This window comes from Protopterus annectens, chromosome 9.part0, assembly GCF_019279795.1.
Source record: "Protopterus annectens isolate FY-2018-M chromosome 9.part0, PAN1.0, whole genome shotgun sequence".
NCBI classification, from domain to species: Eukaryota; Metazoa; Chordata; order Ceratodontiformes; family Protopteridae; genus Protopterus; species Protopterus annectens.
The window spans coordinates 7,641,714-7,661,628 of NC_056743.1; the positions used below are offsets into that span (position 1 = coordinate 7,641,714).

Sequence of the window (19,915 nt, forward strand, 5' to 3'; positions counted from 1 at the left end):
GGGGTTGGACCTTCCCAGGACTCTGGCGGTCCGGCCTTCAGGGCCATGAGGAGTGCTTTGGCCAAATCTTCTTTGGCTACCTCCACGGTCTCACCGGTACCTTCCCTACACACAGAGACTGGGTCTTTTGTAGTCCCCCTGTCGCTAGACAGCGGAGCCCCGGGGCCTGAGGTCACCCCCAGTGGGGTTCCCCCCCCTCCTGGAGGTCCTTCTGAAGCTTCTTCGGAGGAACCCCCAAGGAAAAGACTGTGCAAGAGGAAGCACGTCGACTCCCCCGATGAGTCTCTCACGTCGGACACTGATCTTGATGATGCGGAGGGGTCCCCTAAGTCGTCCTCAGAGGATGTCTCCTTTGCAGACATCTTGGAAGCCCTCAAACAACGAGGCGGCTGGCATTCCAAACCCCCTTCCGCTGACGAGTCGGTGTTCCTCAAGGCCTTCAGGGCTCAGCCCTCCGCCTCCTGGGTGTCTCCGCCCTTCGACGAGCTCCTAGATTTGATCTGTCAAAGGGCATGGGAGCATCCAGACTCTGTGGAACTGGTGCCGGCTCGCCCAAATAAATTCTTATCAGCACCCCCAGAGAAGGAGTTTCTGACCAAAGGCGTGGCTGTAGATGCCCTGGTGGTGGCATCTGCTACCCAGCAAGATGTAGCAGAGGCTTCGACGTCCGTCCATCCTCCTAATAAGGAGTCTAGGAGCATGGACGATGCGGGAAGCGCACCCTCAGTTCAGCGGCCTTTACCTTAAGGTCCCTGAACTATTTGACGCACTTCACTAGACTTCAGAGGGATCTGATCAAGGAGCTTTCAGATACCCTCTTGGGTAACCTACCTGAGCAGCTGGCCCAGACGTCGGCTCTCAGTTGGCTACTCTGTCATCGATATCAAACTCGTCCATGAGGCTCATTTCATATGCAGCCGAGGGGGTGAGTAGAGCGGCGGGTATGGGTGTTGCTCTACGGAGGCAAGCCTGGCTCCGCCTGTGTCATTTAGCGGAAGCCTTTAAGTCTTCCTTTGCCGACGCTCCCTTTGATGGGTCCTCCTTGTTTGGACCCAAGGTAAAGGACACATTGACCCACTGTGAGCAAGAAGGTAAGACACTGACTGCCGTAGGGGCACGATTTTCCACTCCCTTTCGGCCTTACCCCAAGGCTAAAAGAGGAGGGAAAATGTGGTTCCGTAAATCCCAGAAGTCTTATCCCTCGCAGCAGGACGATCCCCCTTCTAGAGGCAGAGGAGGGGTAAATTTTTCCTGGAAGACGCCGTCCCAGAGGCGGCAGAGGCCCCCGCACCACTGGAGACCGCGAGTCCTTTCGTGGCTCTTCAGCCTTCCACAATCCCTGAAGGATTGCCTGACTGTGCAGCTCCGGAGCCAGTCGGGGGTCGTTTTTCGAGGCACCTAAAAGCCTGGGAAGGTATCACTCAGGACCGATGGGTGCTTCGAATCATCGCCGGAGGTTACGCCATCCCTTTTTCACACCCCCCACCGCCGTCCAAGAAAATCCCGGACCCGCCACCCAGTCAACGGGAAATCGCAGCCTTAGAAATCTCAAAGCTGCTTTAAAAAGGAGTCATCCAACCGGTCTCCGCAGACCAGATCGGATTAGAGACTTACTCAAGATTCTTTTTGGTGCCAAAAAAGACCGAGGACTTGAGGCCCATTTTGGATCTCAGCATCCTAAATCGTTCAGTCAAAAAGTCCAAGTTCCGAATGGTCACCTTACAATCCATTCTCCCACTGCTGGAGAAAGGTGTTTGGATGTGCTCCATAGATCTCAAGGACACCTATTATCACATCCTGATAGATCAGGCGTCCAGGAGACATTTGCGCTTCAGCCTGGGAGACAGTCATTTTCAGTTCCGCACACTGCCCTTTGGTCTCACCACAGCACCCAGGGTGTTCACCAAATGTTTGGCGGTCGTGACTGCTCACCTGAGGAGTCTAGGATTCCAGGTGTTTCCGTATCTGGACGACTGGCTCCTAACTGCCACCTCCAGGCGTCTACTATTGCAGAACCTACAAGCCACCATATCACTAGGCACTTCCCTTGGAATCATCTTCAATTGGCCAAAGTCTGTGTTGCTGCCATCTCAGCGCATAAGATTCATTGGAGTAGAGATAGACTCAAACCAAATGCGGGTCTATCTTCCTACAGAAAGGATACAGACTATACAGGCTCAAGTCCGAGCCTTGCTTCTCAGATCCAAAGCTCCAGCCAGGATGGTCCTGCAGCTATTAAGCTCTATGTCGGCCGCTGTTCTCCTAGTCCCCTTAGCAAGATTGCATATGAGAATTCTCCAGTGGCTCCTATCGACACAGTGGTCCTTTCAGGATCTCCCTCTCAGTCACCTCATACGGATCACGGAAACCTGCAAACGGGACCTTCGCTGGTGGCTGGTGTCCTCCAATCTGGATCAGGGACGACCCTTTGTTCCACCTCCTCCTATGGCCACATTGATGACGGACGCCTCCCAGACGGGGTGGGGGGGGGCATTACCTGGGCAGGTCAGTCCAAGGCAATTGGCATGCCGACGAGAGTCTCCTTCATATCAACATTCTAGAAATGAGGGCGGTGTTTTTGTCTCTACAAGCCCTCCACGATTACCTCCCTCAGGGTGTAATTGCCATTCACTCCGACAACATGTCAGTAGTCTGGTATCTGAACAAGCAGGGAGGGACCAAATCCTACCCCCTTTGCAGAGAGGCCATGAGAGTTTGGGAATGGGCAGTGGCGACCAGACATTTTCTGGTAGCGACTCATATCCCTGGGAAATCCAACGTGATAGCCGACAGACTAAGCAGAACTATTCTCTCTCCTCACGAGTGGTCTCTGAACGATGCAGTGGCAACTCAGATCTTCAGCAGGTGGGGAACTCCTTGTTGCGACCTTTTCGCAACCCCGCTGAACGCGAATTGCAGAAAGTTCTTCTCTCTCTCACTCCAGCTCCGGGGGAGAGTCCTATGGACGCATTAGCCCATCCTTGGCCCACCGGCTTGCTGTACGCCTTCCCTCCAGTTCCCCTCCTTCCCAGAGTGATCCAAAAGGCGTCTCACTTGGGGAGCAAAATGATTTTAGTTGCCCCTTACTGGCCTCGTCAGGTATGGTTCCCCTATCTTCGGAAATATGCACTGGACGGTCCATGGTTCCTGGATCAGATCCCAGACCTATTAATTCATCAGTCGGGACAACTCCATCAGTCCCTTCACACTTTGAAGTTAACAGCTTGACTCCTCCTCTTCCGACTATAGTCGGGAATCATACTCTAGACCCGGAAGTCATACGTATCTTATCCTCGGCCCACAAGTCTGCCACTAAGAAATTGTATACTAGCAAATGGAAGAGATCACTGTTCCGGTGTCAGAAGTTCTGAAGTTTCTAACTTCCCTATTCAATCAAGGTTCTTCAGTCTCTACCATCAAGGTCCAACTGGCAGCTATTTCCAATTTTCATGAATCTATAAACCCACCTTTAATGAGCAACAGATTGTGTAAAACCTTCATGAAAGGTGCTGCGCTTTTACGACCTCCGATTTCTCATCCTGCTCCTCCGTGGGATCTCGATGTGGTATTACGTGCCTTAACCTCCTCCCCCTTCGAACCGGCAGCAACCTGTGATTTGAAACTTCTTTCTTGGAAAACTGCCTTTCTGGTCACGATTACTTCTGCCAGAAGGGTTTCAGAGCTTCAAGCTCTATCTGTCAAACCACCGTACCTGGTTTTTCACAAAGATAGAGTATCCCTCAGGCCTAACCCATCTTTTGTCCCTAAAGTTTGTTCCAGTTTTTGCCTGCAACAGTCATTAGAACTTCCAGTTTTCTTCCCAAAGTACTCAAACAAAGCAGAATACATCTTCCACACATTGGATGTTCACAGGCAATTGCGCTTTTATTTAGACAGGACCCAACAAACACGGAAAACAGATCAATTGTTTGTGTCCTTTTCGGATAATAAATTGGGCAAAGCCGTCACAAAGGTCACTATTGCCAAATGGATCAGGGACTGTATTAGTCAGGCTTATTCCTCTTCTAATAAAGAGCTTACAGCCTCTGTCAAAGCTCACTCTACAAGAGCTATGGCTACTTCAATAGCATTCCATTCTAAGCTTGCCATTAGTGACATTTGTGCTGCTACGTGGTCTTCCCCGCACACCTTCATTTCCCACTACAAATCGGATGTGGCATCTCGGGGGCGAGCTTCATTTGGTTCCACAGTTCTCAGGAGTGTTTTCCAGTGAGCCACCCAGGAATCAGGTGCTAGGGACGCTGTCCCATCAGTACAGAATGTAGGCGAGATAGGATCACATAACATCTTTTAGTTATGTACTTACCATAACTTTAGATGTTTGGGATCCATCTCGCCTACATTCCTAATAACCCACCCTCCTTCCCCCTGCCTTGGAGTTCAGAAGAGATCGGACGGTCCGAGTACTATTGTTTCATCTTGAAACATCTGGCAATGTTATATAAACAGTTATGTGTGTATGCATGAGTGCGGACAAACAAGATCTGGGGAAGTAGCAGTGGTGCATCCTGGGATATAGAATAGCTCAGCCAATGAGAGACTTCGCTCTATAGCATAGCGTGCCGAGTCGGAGCCGAGGATCGGCTCCGAACCCATCAGTACAGAATGTAGGCGAGATGGATCCCAAACATCTAAAGTTATGGTAAGTACATAACTAAAAGTTTTCGAGTTTCAGATCTGAAGTCTTCAGAAAAGTTAAGTACCCCGTTGGGGATCCTTTTTCTTGCTCTAATCCGATGTCAGTAAAAGTTAACAGTTGTATTTCTTGTGGAAAGCAAATACTTCATAAAAATTTTCATTCATACTGCATTCCTTGCTTAGGCCCAGACCACAACGTCCCTCGCTGTCGATTTTGTGTCTTATTCAACCCTCAAACTATTCGTTGTCGATTCATTTTCACACCTAACTATTTTGGTACTCTGTTCAATTATCCAGAAATGGCTTCAGTAAGCCACCCGACTACCAACATTCCAAAAAAACATAAAAATAAAGACAGAGACAGACCGCATAGGTCCAAAGCTGCCGACGACGCTTCCATTAAGCTAGTCGGCAGTTCCCCGGTACTCAGTGAGACGCTTTCGCAGCCCCTGATACCTGCTACGTCAGATTCGCAGGCCTCTACTGAGACCCATTCGGAGTCCGGTATGCCACGTGATGCTTCTTCGACTATGGAACCTGCGGATGTCTCTTCCTTGGATGGGTCTGGAGCCGCTGTGCAGGCACCGGCTTCTGAGGGTGTATTCCGGCCTAATGACTTGCATATCAAACCGTCACCATCTTCTTCAAGGCCTAAAACTCGATCCACGCCTAGAAAACCGACGCCCAGACCGCATGGTCAGGCCCCTGTGCCTAAAAAACAAATGATTAGAATGGCTGAAGGACCTTATTACTCTAATCAGGGGAAGCCACCCTTCTCCCTCTAAGAGATCTATAACTGATTTTCCTTCTGATTCTTCATATCAGGATTCTGAAATTTCTGTTTCTTCTGATGACCAGGATTTGCCCTTATCTACCTATGAGGATTCTGATGCAGAGGACTCCATTCCCTCTGTTTCCCCTCCAGAAGATTTCTCTTTTGGTGAAACTTTGCATACTCTTAGGGAGCATCCCTGCTGGGAAAGCCAGGATTACTCTTGACTTCAAAAAGAGGCTTAGGGAATTCTTACTCCTACCCCAACACAGGCCTTTAGGTATCTCTCCTGTACTGGATATCGTAGGTGATGCCTTCATGGAATCTAGCCTGGCCCCAGACACTTTACCTCTGGCTCGCAGGAAACCTGACCGGTATTACAGAGTGCCTGACTCTCACAAGTTCCTCTTTAAGAATCGTACTGTGGATCCAAAGGCCATTTCGCAGAGACCCAAAGGCATTAAGGTACTACTGCCAAAAACCCTACCCCCTCTTATAGAGATTCCAGGGCCCTGGACAGATGGGGTGAGAAGGTATACACTTCTGCTACTTTGGCCATTAGGACCTTAAACTGCCAGTTCCATATGTTAAAGTATCAGCAGCATATTACTGGATTACTTAAACAGAAAGTTATGTTGATTCCTGACTGTGCTGAAAATAAAGAATTACAGGACTTCATGCATTCTGCTGATCAAGTTGGTAAACATACTTTGCAATGTGGTTTTGATTCCTTAGAGGCATCTTGCAGGGCTGCTGTTACTGGGTCCGTACTTAGAAGGCATGCTTGGCTTAAGGAGCAAACTTTACCAGATCATGTTAAAGCTAAATTACTGGATGTTCCCTTAAACCAAGACCGCCTGTTTGGCAACAAAGCAGAAGTTGTTCTTAAAAAGATGGAGGAAAAAGCCAAGTCTATGCAAACTGTTAAAGATTTCCTGCAAGTACAGCCTCCCAGATATAGTAGGCACTGGCCTTCTAAGAATTGGTCCTTTCCTGTCTCTTCCAGGCCTTCTCAGTCCAAACCCAGGACCAGCAGACCACCCAGGCTTCAGTGTCAAGGTACACACAGGCCTAAGCAGGTGGGGGGGCTCCCTCTTCCAAAGCTGGAAGTGGTAAGACACCCCCCGATAGTAAACTGTCACAGTGACTTAACCTTAAACCTTCCAAGCCCTGCTCAACTGACTGTTCCTTTGGGGGGGGGAGATCGCCCTGCATGCAAAAAACTGGGAACTCATTACCCAAGACAAATGGGTTCTAAATATAGTTTCCGAAGGATACAGATTCCACTTGCACTCCTTACCAACCCCAAACGGTTGGCCAGACCTACCCCCAAATCAGTGGGCAGAGGCTCGACAGCAGGTTCTCAATCTAAGTATCAGGGCTATTCAACCTGTCCCAAAAGAGGATTGGGGACAAGGTTTTTACTCAGTACTTTTCCTGGTACCCAGAAAAGACAGTACCTGGCATCCTATCTTGGACTTGTCTATCCTAAACACCTTTTTGGTAATCCCAAAATTCAAAATGCTAACTCTTCATCAGCTGCTTGCCATGCTAGGCAGAAATGCCTGGTTGGCAACATTGGACTTAAAGGAAGCTTATCTGCATATCCCAATAAGGGAATCTTGGAGAAAATACCAACGCTTCAGAGCAGGCTACATGCACTATCAGTTCTCTGCACTGCCCTTTGGCTTATCTGCTGTGCCTAGGGTGTTCACACTGAGGAGGTCCCTTGCAAATGCATGTGTAAAAGGAGCCACTTGGACTCCTCGTCAGAGTCCCTCATAGACAACACAGACTTGGAAGAAGGAGAAGGTTCCCCCAGGTCACCCCCCCCCCCCCAAGGATGTCTCCTTCGGAGACATCATGGAAATTTTACGGCAATGGCGGGTGGTCTGCCCAAAAACCGACCCTGGATTAGTCTGTGTTCCTAGAGGCATTTGGCATGGACCCATCTAATCCTGGGTGTGCCCCCCCCACCTCGCTGATCCTCTGGTGAACCTTATTACATCTAGGGCATGGAGAGAACAGAACACCTTGGATCCAATTCCGAAAAGACTGGATAAAGTCCTTAGCCCCCCCCCCCCCCCCACAGTACAGAGTCAGCTGGAGTAAGTGGTCCCCAGTAGACACTGTGGTGGTGGCAGCTGCCAGCAAGAAAGAGCTCCCACAGGAGAGCTCTACAGTCCATCCTCTTGACAGAGTCGATGGATCATCTGGGGAAGCAAGTTTATGCTTCAGCCATGTTTTCCATAAGGGCTCTGAAGTATATGGCACATGTTATTTGACTTCAGCGAGACTTGGTCAAGGAGGTCGTTGAGTCACCCCCAGAGCCCATGTCAGCAGAGAGCATGAAAATGTTCTCTGCACACATGGCCACTCTCAAAGCGGTTGCAAATATGTCCATGCATCTCCTTTCCCATACCAAGGAAGGGGCCCCTAGGGCGGCCAGGTCCGGCATTGCCATGAGGCGCCACGTCTGGCTTCGGCTATGTCAATTCTCGGAATCCTTTAAGGCATCCTTTGCGAATACTCCCTACGATGGCTCTTCCCTGTTTGGGATGTCCATGCGTGAGAAGGACGGGAAGACAATGTCTGCTGTTGGGATCCGCTTCTCCGCCCCGCAGAGATCCTTCTCAAAGGAATCAATGAGGGGCAAAGATGATGTGGTTCCGGAAATCTCAGTTCTACCGGGACACTCATAACTCTCCTTCCCCCAGAGGCAGAGGGGGTTACAACAGACGCCAGCCCAGAGGCAGAGGGGGGTCAGTACAACTTCGGACCAGAGAACCATTCTCGGACAGACCCACACAGCAATACTTAGGGGTTGCCCGGCTGGTCATCTTTGGAGGCAGTCGGGGGGCATCTTTCATTACACCCAGCAGAGTGGGAGTCCGTTACAGTAGACACTTGGGTGTTAAAAGTCATATCCAGAGGTTATTCCATACCATTTGCAACACCACCACCCCCCCCCCCACTAGACCTCCTCCCGGATGTTCCACCCACACAAAGGGAGGAAGCAGCAATGGAGATAGAAAAGCTGTTAGAAAAACGAGTCATACAACCCTTCTCCCCAGATCAATCCGGATTGGGCATCTGTTCCAGGTTCTTTTTGGTACCAAAGAAAACGGGGGCCTATGACCCATTCTGGATCTTTCCATTCTGAACCTGTCAGTAGCCAAGGAGAAATTCCGGATGGTCACAATACAGTCCATTCTGCCATACTTGCAGGCAGAAGATTGGATGTGCTCGATCGACTTCCAGGACACGTACTGTCACATCAAAATGAACAGGTGCTCCCAAAGGTTTCTTCACTTCCAGCTAGGGGCTCCAATCATTATCAGTTCAGGGCCATACCATTTGGTCTCACCACAGCCCCAAGGGTTTTCACCAAAGTGATGGTGGTGGTAGCGGCCCACCTGAGGCTTCAGGTAATCCAGGTTTACCGCTACCTGGACGATTGGCTCCTTGCTGCCCCTACCAAGTGTCTACTATGCCAGGCCAGAGATTACTTCCTTCTTCTAGCAAACAGACTGCTGGGCATTACAATTAACATCAACAAGTCGCTGACTCCAGCTCAGAGCCTACATTTCATTGGAGCTCAGCTAGACACCATACAAGTGAAAGTCTACCTCACTCTGGAAAGGGTAAACAAGTTGAAACTTCATATAGCTTACCTTCTTCATTCTCACTGCCCATCAGTGGAATCAGTTCTGTGGGCCTTGGGTTCCATGGCAGCCACTATCAGTCTTCTCCCCTTCGCACATTTTCACATGAGGGTCCTCCAGTGGATGTTAACAGTTCAGTGGTCTCTACTGGACCTACCCTTGTCCCATCTGATACGCATATCTCGGGCTTGCAGAGAGTCACTTCTCTGGTGGACTCTTTCTCCAGAACTTGTCCAGGGATGTCCCTTTCTTCCTTCCTTTCCCACAACCACAGTGGTCATGGATGCCTCCCAGCTAGGGTGGGGAGGGCATTCTTTGGGAAGGACACTCCAAGGCACGTGGTCCCCTTCCAAGACCAACTTGCATTTTAGTGTCCTGGAAATGAGGGCGGTTCTTTTAGCGTTGCAGGCCCTTCATGAATGGGCCGTTTCCACTGGCCGCTTTCTGGTGGAGATGCACATTCCGGGACAAGCCAACATTATAGCGGACAGGCTCAACAGGACTACTGTGATGCCTTACAAGTGGTCTCTGAATCCTTCACTAGCGGAACAGATCTTCCTCAGGTGGGGCTGGCCTTGCTGCGATCTCTTCGCATCTCCTTCCAACGTGAAGTGCAGCGAGTTCTTCACTCTGAAACCCCCCTCAGGGGGAAGCCCCCAGAGGTGCTCTAGTTCATGCTTGGCCTCCCGGTTTTCTTTATGCTTACCTTCCGTTACCTCTCATTCTGAAGTTTATAGGTTCATAGGTAGGTACTAGGCTGTCTGCCCTGGGGCCTATACAAGCCCAGCCAAAATGGTACCCTGGCTTTTGCCACCCAAGAAAATTATTTTCCTGCGTCACTGTCAAGCAGAGCCACAGAGGTGATTGCCGGGGTGAATTTCCTATTTCCCATCCAGTCATCAAGATTTTTCTTGAAGAGTGCTAATGAGGAGCTTTGTTTGATATAAATAGGTAGTTTATTCCAGAATATGGGAAGTCTCTGGGACAGGAATCTATCCCTCTAGCATGTTCTGTTTATTGTGGTGACAAGGTTTAGGTCCCTAGAGTGTGTAGCTCGGAGGGGTTGGGATTTCTTTAAGTGGAGCATGTCCAACAACTCTGGGTTTGACATAGCTTTGTATGTTAGGCAGAGATCACCTCTGAGTAGGCGATATGCAACGGAGTAAAGCTGGAGTTTTTTGAGACTGTCTGCGTATGGCATCTGTTTGAGGCCAGTAATCCTGTTTGTGAGGTATTTCTGCGGCCTTTCCAGTTGTAGATGTCTTGTGAGGTACATACCAAAAGGGGCGTTGTACTCTATAATGGGTCTAATGAGTGATGAGTAGAGGGGAACAATGACCTCTTTTTTTCTGGATGAGAAACCTTTTGTGATGAGGTGTGTCACATAGAAGGATCTGACTACTGTGGCGATGTGATTATCAAAGGAGAGACTACTGTCCACCTGTGTCCCAAGGTCTCTTATCACACTTTCGGTGTTAAGTATACTACCGCTTATGTTGTAGTTCATGGGTACAGAGTTTTTACCAAAGGGGATGACAATGCACTTTTTGGCATTGAGCTTGAGGCCATGGCTTTGACACCAGGCATCTGTCTCAGTGAGGCCCTTTTGTAGGATGTCCAAATTGTTAAGAGTTTTGATTATGGCTCGTAGTTTGCAGTAATCTGCGAACTTCATTAGCTAAAGTCCTTCTGTGTTAGCCTGTACTTCAGAGAAGTAGATACCAAACAGGAGAGGACCCAGGAATGAACCGTATGATACTCCACTTGTCACTGGTCTGAAGTCGGATTTGGAGTCTGCTGATTTCACATTGTGGGTTCTGTCAGTGAGCCAGTTGGCAACCCATCTTGTGACATAAGGATTTAAACCTAGTTTAGTGAGTTTATCTATAATTCCAGAGTGCGGGATGGTGTCGAAAGCCTTGGCAAGATCCCTTGTCTACGGCTTTGGTGACTGCTTCAAAGTCGTCTATCAGGTTTAGGAGACATGATCTGCCTTTTACAAACCCAAACTGGGTGGGGTCCAGAGTTTGGAGATTACCAATGTTTTTGTTTATAAGTTCCATGATGATACGTTCCATAGCCTTGCAGACCAGGCTCGTCAGGCTAATGGGGCGGTAGTTCCCGGGGTCCGTGGTGGCTCCCTCCTTGTGGAGTGGGATAACCGTCGCTGTGCGCCATTCAGCAGGCACAAAGCCTGAGGTGAGGCTGTGATTGAACATGGTACTTAGGTGGGATGGCAGTTCGTTCTGTATTTCGTGTAGAATGTAGTCTGGGATGTTGTCTGGTCCCATGGATGCTGTGTTCTTGGCTTTGGAGAGTGTAGTTTTTACCTGTGCAGCCATGATTACAGGAACTTTGCGTTCTTCCGGTATAGAGATGGGCTCTTTAATGGATGAGAGGGGGGTAAAGTTAGCACTGAACCTATCTGCCAGGATGTTGGCAATATCAGTTGTGTCTGTATATTTAGTACCATTGTGCTGTAACTCAGAGCAGATCTGAGTGTTGCCATTGAGATTCTTGACATAGCTATAGAATGCTTTGTGGTTGTCTTTAGAATCAGTGGCGATTTTGATTTCGTAACCAGCTTTGGAGGATTTTATCAGGGATCGCAGCTTTTTACTGAGGCTGACCAGGGAGCTCCTGCACTCATGGGATTTTACTCTCTTTTGCAACAGTTTCTTCCTTCTGTTGTACAGTTTGTTTATGGCAGGGGGACCACCAGATTGGCTTCCTTTTTTTGGAGAATAGCATCTTGGTTCCGTTTGGGATAGCACGAACCATGCACTCATGTAAGTGCTTATAAAGTGCAATTATGTAGGATTCAGTAGTCGTAACTGTATTGTCCATCTGCATGGGTGTCATAAAGTTCACCACTTCTGTCGTAAGAAGCATGACGTTGGCTTTGGAGAATTTTTTTACCATGGTTTCCTTAATGGGGGGGGTAGGATGTGGATATCTAGGGTAATTAGCTTATGGTCGGATCGGACCAATGAGGCGTTGACTTCAGGTGTGGAACACCGGTCACTCATGTTGGTAATGACTAGATCTAGGATATTGTTGCCCCTGGTGGGGGTGTGGATAAGTTGATTCAGGGCATTGCAGTTTATGAATTGTAGAAAGTGTTGAGCAAAGGAGTTGGTATGTGAGTAGTTTTCCCAGTTAATGGTGGGAGTTGAAATTGCCCATTATTAGGGTGTTTTGTTGAACCCTAATATTTTCCAGTACATCAAGAAAAGAGGAGTGGGAATCCTGGGGTATGGTGGGTGATCTGTAGCAAGCTACAATTTGGATTGCAGTTTTGCCCAGAGTTAGTTGCACTTGGATAACCTCGGCAGCATTATGCTGAGCAGCTAGCCTGGAGGTGTGGATATCCTTAATGAATATGGACACACCTCCACTTTGGTGTTCCGGTCCAGGTTACATGACCGAAAAGTGTGGTATAAGTTCTAGCCTGGTATTGCAGGGGTGCTCTCTGGAGCCTTGAACCAGGTCTCAGTCACTGCACAGATATCGATGTTCTCCATTTTAAGGAGTGCCTCGAGTGAGTGCATTTTGAGATTTAGACTTCTAGTATTGAGTAGCATCATCCTGTTTTTGCTTGCCTATTCCTGTTACGGTGGTGAATTTGTCATTTGAACCTTGCCTAAAAAAAGGCACTATAGGGGCGGTAAGAACCTTGGCCAGTATCCAGAATCCCAGGGGTGACAGGTGCATGCCATCTCTGGCAAAGCATAGTAGTCTGTCGACCATGTCATCCCAGGCAGACTGATACTGGATCCCTTTAGAATGGCACCAGAAGCTTAGCCAATTGTTGAAGTCAATCATTTTGTCCTTGTACTGCGGCATCATTCTGGGTGATGGCAGAATGCTACTCGGGGCTAGGGTCATACCTGCCTCGGCTACAAGATCGGAGAGCTCTTCTAAGTCTCTTTTCATGTAGTCCAGGGAGGTACGTCTCAGGTCATTCAAACCAACATGGACAATGACAGAGTCATATTTGTACTTGTTGTGGAGTGACCTGAGTGCGTGGGTTATGTGGCGGATCCCGGAACCCAGCAGGCAGCTGACAGTAACCTTCTTGTTTAGCCTGGTGAGTGGGACATCAGTGTGCCTGACTATAAGAGTCATCTATGACTAGTGTGTTGGGTACGTTGTTTTGCTGAATTGGCTGTGGTTGAGTGGCACACTGAGTCTGCGGGCTATGTGTCATTTGGGTTGTGTTGGAGGGTGGAGGTTGCTTGCATTTCTGCTTTGGAGGTTTCTGTTGCTTGAGCAGATTATTATTGAGAGCCTCCTCGAATGTTTTTGCGTTTCTGTGTGTGGATTTTGGTGGTGTAGATTTAGTGAGGCTATGTGATGAAGTATGGTGTGGTGCAAGTGTTTACCTTCTCCTCTTGGCTGTCAAGTTCAGTCTTGATTGGAGAAAGCTTTACCTCCAGTTTGGCTAGATAAGTTTTTCTCTCACAGGTTGTAGTGTTGGGTGGTAGGAGGAGAGGGTTGTCTGTGTACATGAGGCAATTTCTACATTGCCCCAATATGCCCAGATTTATCAGGTAGACAGGAGAGAACACTGGGAGCTGACCGTTGGACATGCCTGAATAAAAAACTTCTCCTCTAGATAAGTGAGTACAAGAGCTGTTTTTCTCTAAGCAAGTATCAAAACTGTTTTCCTCTAGGTAATGAGGGAGGTTGAGTGCTGTAGTAATTAGGTTATTTAGTGCTTACAAGTTCTGAACAAGTGCTGATCAGGAATAAGAAAATTCAAGTGCTAAAACTAAGAATCTGTATCTGGACTAAACTAGTTACAGGAAAGAGGGGAATCAAGTGCAAATGTGGGCTTTTAAATCAGAAAGTTGAGAGAGATGGAAAAACTGCCCAAACGGCCAATAACTAAAATTTCTGGGCCAGAACCACTCCTTATGTGGTAGATAGGTTACCTAGTGCTTACCACTCCAACCGATAAGCTAGAAGGCTTCCCTCCAACACAGAAAGCTTGGGGGGGGGCTCAGATGCTTACATACAGTCCTGGATACAGCAAATCTGAATCTGGACTACACTAGTTACAGGAAAGGTATAATTTAAAAAAAAAAAAAATATATACATATATATATATATATATATATATATATATATATATATATATATATATATATATATATATACATACATATATATACATACATATATATACAGACAGAAAAGTAGCTAAAAGAGCAGTAAAAACAATTCAAATGCAGTGCAAGCTAGTTTGAATTGCTAGTTTCTTCAGAAAGGTCGCAAGCTGGTGAGCACAGTTATCCTCATCTCCCCATTCTGGCCTCGTCATGTCTGGTTCCCCTCTCTATGGTCTCATCTAGTAGTTCATCCATCGATCTTGAATCCGGTTCCGGATCTTATCTCTCACCCTTCAGGGGTCCCTCACCCAGACCTGGACAGTCTGAAACTCACAGCTTGGCTGCTCCATTTCCAGTAATGATTAGGACTCCCAGTTTATCCTCTCCGGTTAAAGCCATTCTGGTTGCGGCCCATAAATCTTCTGCCAGAAAGATATACCATAGTAAATAGAAACGTTTCTCTGTCAGGGCCTCTCAACAGAATCTAGATCCCTTTTCAACTCCAGTTCCAACCATTCTGGAATTTTTGTCTGGCATTTTTCAGCAGGGTGCGAGTTCTTCTACTGTTAGCGTGCAACTGGCTACCATTTCTAACTTCCTTGTGGGTGAAAACATGGATTCCTTAGCTTCTTCTAAGCTCTGTAAGAACTTCCTTAAGGGAACTTTTATGTTATGACCGCCAGTGAAAGATCCAACTCTGCCTTGGGACCTCATCTTTGTCCTGCAAACTCTTGTTTTCTCCTCCCTTTGAACCAGCGGCATCAGTAGACTTGCAATTCCTTTCTTGAAAGACTGCCTTTTTGGTGGCCATTACTTCGGCCAGGAGGGTATTGGAACTTCAAGCCTTATCCATTAAAAGTTCCTTATATGGTTTTTCATAAGGATAGGGTTTCCCTGCACACGACTCCATCATTCCTTCCTAAAGTGGCTTCTGAGAACATTATTAATCAAACCATCAGTCTGTCTGTTTTCTTTCCAAACTTCCAAAATAGAGGTGAATACAAGTTACATTTGTCGGATGTACATACGCAGATGAGATTTTACCTACACAGAACAAAACCCTTCTGGAAATGGGATCAACTGTTTGTTTCCTGTTCGAGACCCTTTTTAGGCAAACCAGTTTCCAAAGTTACCATTGCGGGATGGATTTCCCAGTGCATTCTATGACATTCTCTGACAAAGGCATCTCCCTGCCAGGCCCGATTAAAGCCCACTCCCTTAGATCTATGGCAACTTTCTGGTCTAGGATGTTGCTGGATGGCATTTGTTCTGCAGCTAACTTGGTCCTCGTCTCATACCTTTTTTTCACATTACAAATTGGACATGGTATCCAGGGACAGAGTATCCTTTGGCTCCACAGTACTCTGTAATATCCTTCCATGAGGGCCACCCAGATAAAGGTAGCTGGGGACTCTGTCCCACAGGTTGAAGATCAAATGAAGTAAACGACTTCAGATAAAGAAGTTATGTACTCACCGCAACGTTCCATCCAAGTAGTTGTATTTCATTTGTCTCCTTCCCCCTAACCTTTCCACGATTGTCCTACTTGGATATTTGGGAGAGGTGCACACTCGTGGCTCTCCTGCTTATGTTTTATCCTAGATTATCTGAACCTTTAGTGGTAAGGTTTTCTTGGGTCGGGCTTATGTTTCTGAATTAGCAAACTCGATTTGAGGGAAGAAGGAGATGAAGGGGCATTATGGGTAGGGGAGGAGCTTGGATCAGAAGCTGGTGATGCAGTCGTCTCAGATCCGATCTGGATTCGAATACCCACAGGTTGAAGACAAATGAAGTACAACTACTCAAATGGAACGTTATGGTGAGTACATAACTTCTTTTTATAGCATCGTATGGTTGACTCCCCTGTGTATTTTAATTTATCCTTTAAGTTGTGATTGAGAGAACTAAACGTTTCTTGTGCTTCTAGATCTGATACTGGATCACATATATCTTGATTTTCAGATGTGAGTTCCAGTAAGAATGAAAAATGTTTTTGCATGTAGAATACAGCTGTGACGACATCATAAAGGTTAACCTGAATGTATACGAAACAGATATTTGCTTACCCAGACTTCTTATCAGTACATTGTTTAACCTTTCAGTAAGGACATATTAACAAACCTCCCCATCATTAACTGATTACTCTGGTCAGGTAGATTTTTTTCAGTCTATCCAGGTATTGTCTTTAAGGTATTACATACATAAGCAGGTGTGTCTTCTCAATTGAATATTAACTTTCCTGCCATTCATACCCCGTTTTTCCATAGAAATCAACATGTCTTAATGTCTCTCCCATCCGCAGGATTGCTAAACTTGGAGGTAGTTCTGTTGGACATAAACCAGTCTCCATCTGAAATGCATTTTTTTTTTTTTAAGTTTTTTTTTTCTACGAAAAAAAAAACTTCAGAATAGAAGGAAAGGATAGCTCAGATGTCCTGTTTCTTTTGTCTTGTTCCTTTATTAAATCCTCAAATCATATTGATTATTTTGCTTAACTTCAGAATAGTCCCTGCTGCTGAAAATGTTGACCAATTCCCACAGCTTTCACAGTATCAGTTCTTTTTTTATGACATTTTAAAAACTATTACCAATATCAGTCTAGGCTTCTGAAGATTTAAATACTTTTTCAGAGGCAGACATTTTGCCTTTGCAGTCTGCAACTTTTCCTTTGCAAATCCAGTCCACTCTGCTGTCCTGTTTTTCACCTTCTGTAACTGCATCATTTTAAATTTCAGATTCGTAACAATCCACTCGGATTCCTCATTGCAGTTTAGATAGCATCTGGACGTCTTATGGCCTTCACCACATTCAACACCTTTTTTAATTCTGTATTGGTCACAGACATAATTGTTGCCTGCTACTTGATAACACTTAGATGTGTCACGTACTCCATTGCATCCATTATCAACTGATAGGTGACATAGAAGATTTCATCGGGCAGCTCTTGCACTATTTAGTGGTTTTAACTTTTGTCAAGGAGAAAGCTACTTTCAGACAGTGCTTATTTGTGCATCCTCCCACAAGTCTGTCGTAACTGCTTAGTCATAAACTTCACTTTCTTGCCTTATCCTCCATTCTAGTCAGACATTGCTTACTTTGCTATATTCGCTTTGTGTCCTGACAACTTGTATTGATTGTCACGCAGTTGCCACTTAACAGGCTTTATAATTACCTGTTTTCAATGCAAGAATAACTTCAACCATTGTGGTTGTGACTATTCTTTTCATATAAACTTTAAACAGCCCAGTCAGATTCCATAACTCTGCCTCCAGACTGTGGCACAGGTTCTAAATAGTCAGCTTCATTGTTTTTCTTCAGTAGCCAAGGTCGATAGATGTTGTGGACTCTTGGCTAACTTCTTCATATTTGTATTATACCACAAAATCATTTCTTCCAGTATCAGCTGTTAGATGCCACATTCACAAAAAACCTGCGTTGATTAAAAAACTACATTTAGTGATTTTAACTTTTAATGAAATGAGTGACTCAAAGAGCCATTTTCAACACCATGCACATGTCCTCCTGTTCATAAGCAGTTTCTAAATGCTTTCTTAATTTGTTCAATTTCTTTACTGCTGGTTTGGCAATATGAAGTAAAACTTAAAATCCCGTGTTTGTGTAGACATGTAGAAATGATATTGCAGTAATGAAATATCTTTCTGACATAGCTGCTGTTAACAGTGTGGACTTTCTGAAGATAGAGGCAGTAAACCTCACTTTAGATGTTAAATGCTGTAAAAGATTGCATGAAAGATCTGTTAATATGTTAGTGTACCTTTACAGTGTGAAAACGTGTAAAGACACAAGTTACAGTTGCATGTTTTTTTCTGATGATTATGCATTAGGACTTAATATCTTCTCCACTTTTGTTGTAGTATATGAAGAAGTTGCACATGCAAGAGCGAGCAATAGAGGAAGTGAAACTGGCTATTAAGCCCTATTATCAGAAAAAGGAGGTCAACAAGAATGAGTACAAAGATATTCTGCGCAAAGCAGTGCACAAGGTCAGTGGCGTTGTAGTCTTTTTGGGTTTATAATACAATGACAAGCAGGAACCCTGTTCCCAAGTCAAAGTATGCTTAAAGTTCGTGAAATTAGTATTGTTTCAGTCTTTCATGTTAGCCAGAAGTGCTTTTATTAGCTCCTGCATTGTACCCAGAATGGAGTCGTCCTGGAATTCATATGGAGTTACATGTATCAGTAACGTATCTAAATACAACTGTAAATTCGTTTTTGAGACCCATTGCTTCTACTACTGTTGGAACTGTCTGGGCATCCACATTACCCACATTTCTGTCTGCAAATCCTAGTATTTTATGACTGTGTCTCCCTGTACATAAGGCACTGTAATCACTGGGTGTGGCAGTTTCATTGATCAATGCTACTTTTGTCGTCTTTTCCTGGACTACTATATCTCAATGTCCTTCGTGTTTCACTGTTGCAGTCATTACATTTGGGTTATCTGCTGCAGGTAGCCCTCAGCCGGCCTGAATACCCGAGTCTTCCGATTTCTGCGTCGGATGCTGTCGCTTCTTCCTTGACGTCAGGTCATCAGGGGTATAAAACATGCAGCCGACGCCATTACATCAGTCTTTCTTGCCGTACGGTGCCCGAAGCAGAAGCAGTTTGCAAGTGCCAGTCAGACGACTCCAGAAATTTTTGTTTTTGAGTTTCACACCCGAAGTCTTCAAAAAAGATAAGTACTCCATTGTGGATCCTTTTTCTTGCTCTAACCGATGTTTGTAAAAGTTAACAATTGTCTTACCTGTGGAAAGCAAATACCTCACTAAGATTTTCATTCATTATGCATTTCCTTTTTAACCCCAGACCATGACGTCCCTCGTTGTCAGTTTTGTACCTTGTTCAATGCCCGAACTATTTGTCGTCGGGTTATTTTTGCAGCCAGTTACTTTTGTACTCTTATCTGTGTTCGTTAAGCCGTCCGACTACTGATCTTCCGAAAAAACATAAGGATAAAGACAAGAGACAAATCGCATAGGTCCAAAACTGCTGACGACGCTTCCGTTAAGCTAGTCGCCAGTCCGCCGGTACTCAGGCGCTTTTGCAGCCCCTGATACCCGCTACTTCAGATTCACAGGCCTCTACTGAGATCCGTATGCCGCGGATGCTTCTTCGACTATGGAACCTGCAGATGTCTCTACCTTAGATGGGTCCAGAGCCCGCTGTGCAGGCACCGGCTTCTGAGGGTGTATTCAGGCCTACAGACATTCATATTAAACCAATGCCGTTTTCATCCAGGCCAAAAATACGCACTACGCCTAGAAAGCTGACAACCAAATCACAGGCTCAGGCCCATATGCCTCAAAAACAAATGCTTAGAATGGCTGAAGACCTTATTACCTTAATTAGGGGAAGCCAGCCTTCCCCCTCTCAGAGACCTAGAACTGATTTTCTTTCTGATTCTTCTGATCAGGAATCTGATATGTCTGCTCCTTCTGATTATCTAAATAAGCTGCTAATTACTATAGCACTCAACCTTCCTCATTACCTAGAGGAAAACAGTTTTTGTACTTATTTTTCTCACTTGCTTCGAGAAAAACAGCTCTTGTACTCACTTTCCTCACTTATCTAGAGGAAAATAGATGTCCTTCAAGGATGCATCTGCAGTCATAACATATGGGTTGTCCTGTCTCAGGCAGCCCTTCGGTCGGCCGGATTCCAAAGTCTGGGTCTGGCCTCGGCTG

The 19,915-nt window shown here is 46.1% G+C and overlaps 1 protein-coding gene across 2 annotated transcripts in view; it reads left to right on the plus strand.

The window, feature by feature from the left end:
- The window catches only part of LOC122811010 (splicing factor, arginine/serine-rich 19-like), a 1,664,860-nt gene that overhangs the window by 1,590,607 nt on the left and 54,338 nt on the right, over positions 1-19,915 (plus strand). For both annotated transcript variants that reach the window (XM_044082522.1, XM_044082523.1), the window contains one exon: positions 18,086-18,214. In XM_044082522.1, the coding sequence (XP_043938457.1) occupies positions 18,086-18,214 (129 nt within the window). The remainder of the gene's footprint in view (positions 1-18,085; positions 18,215-19,915) is intronic.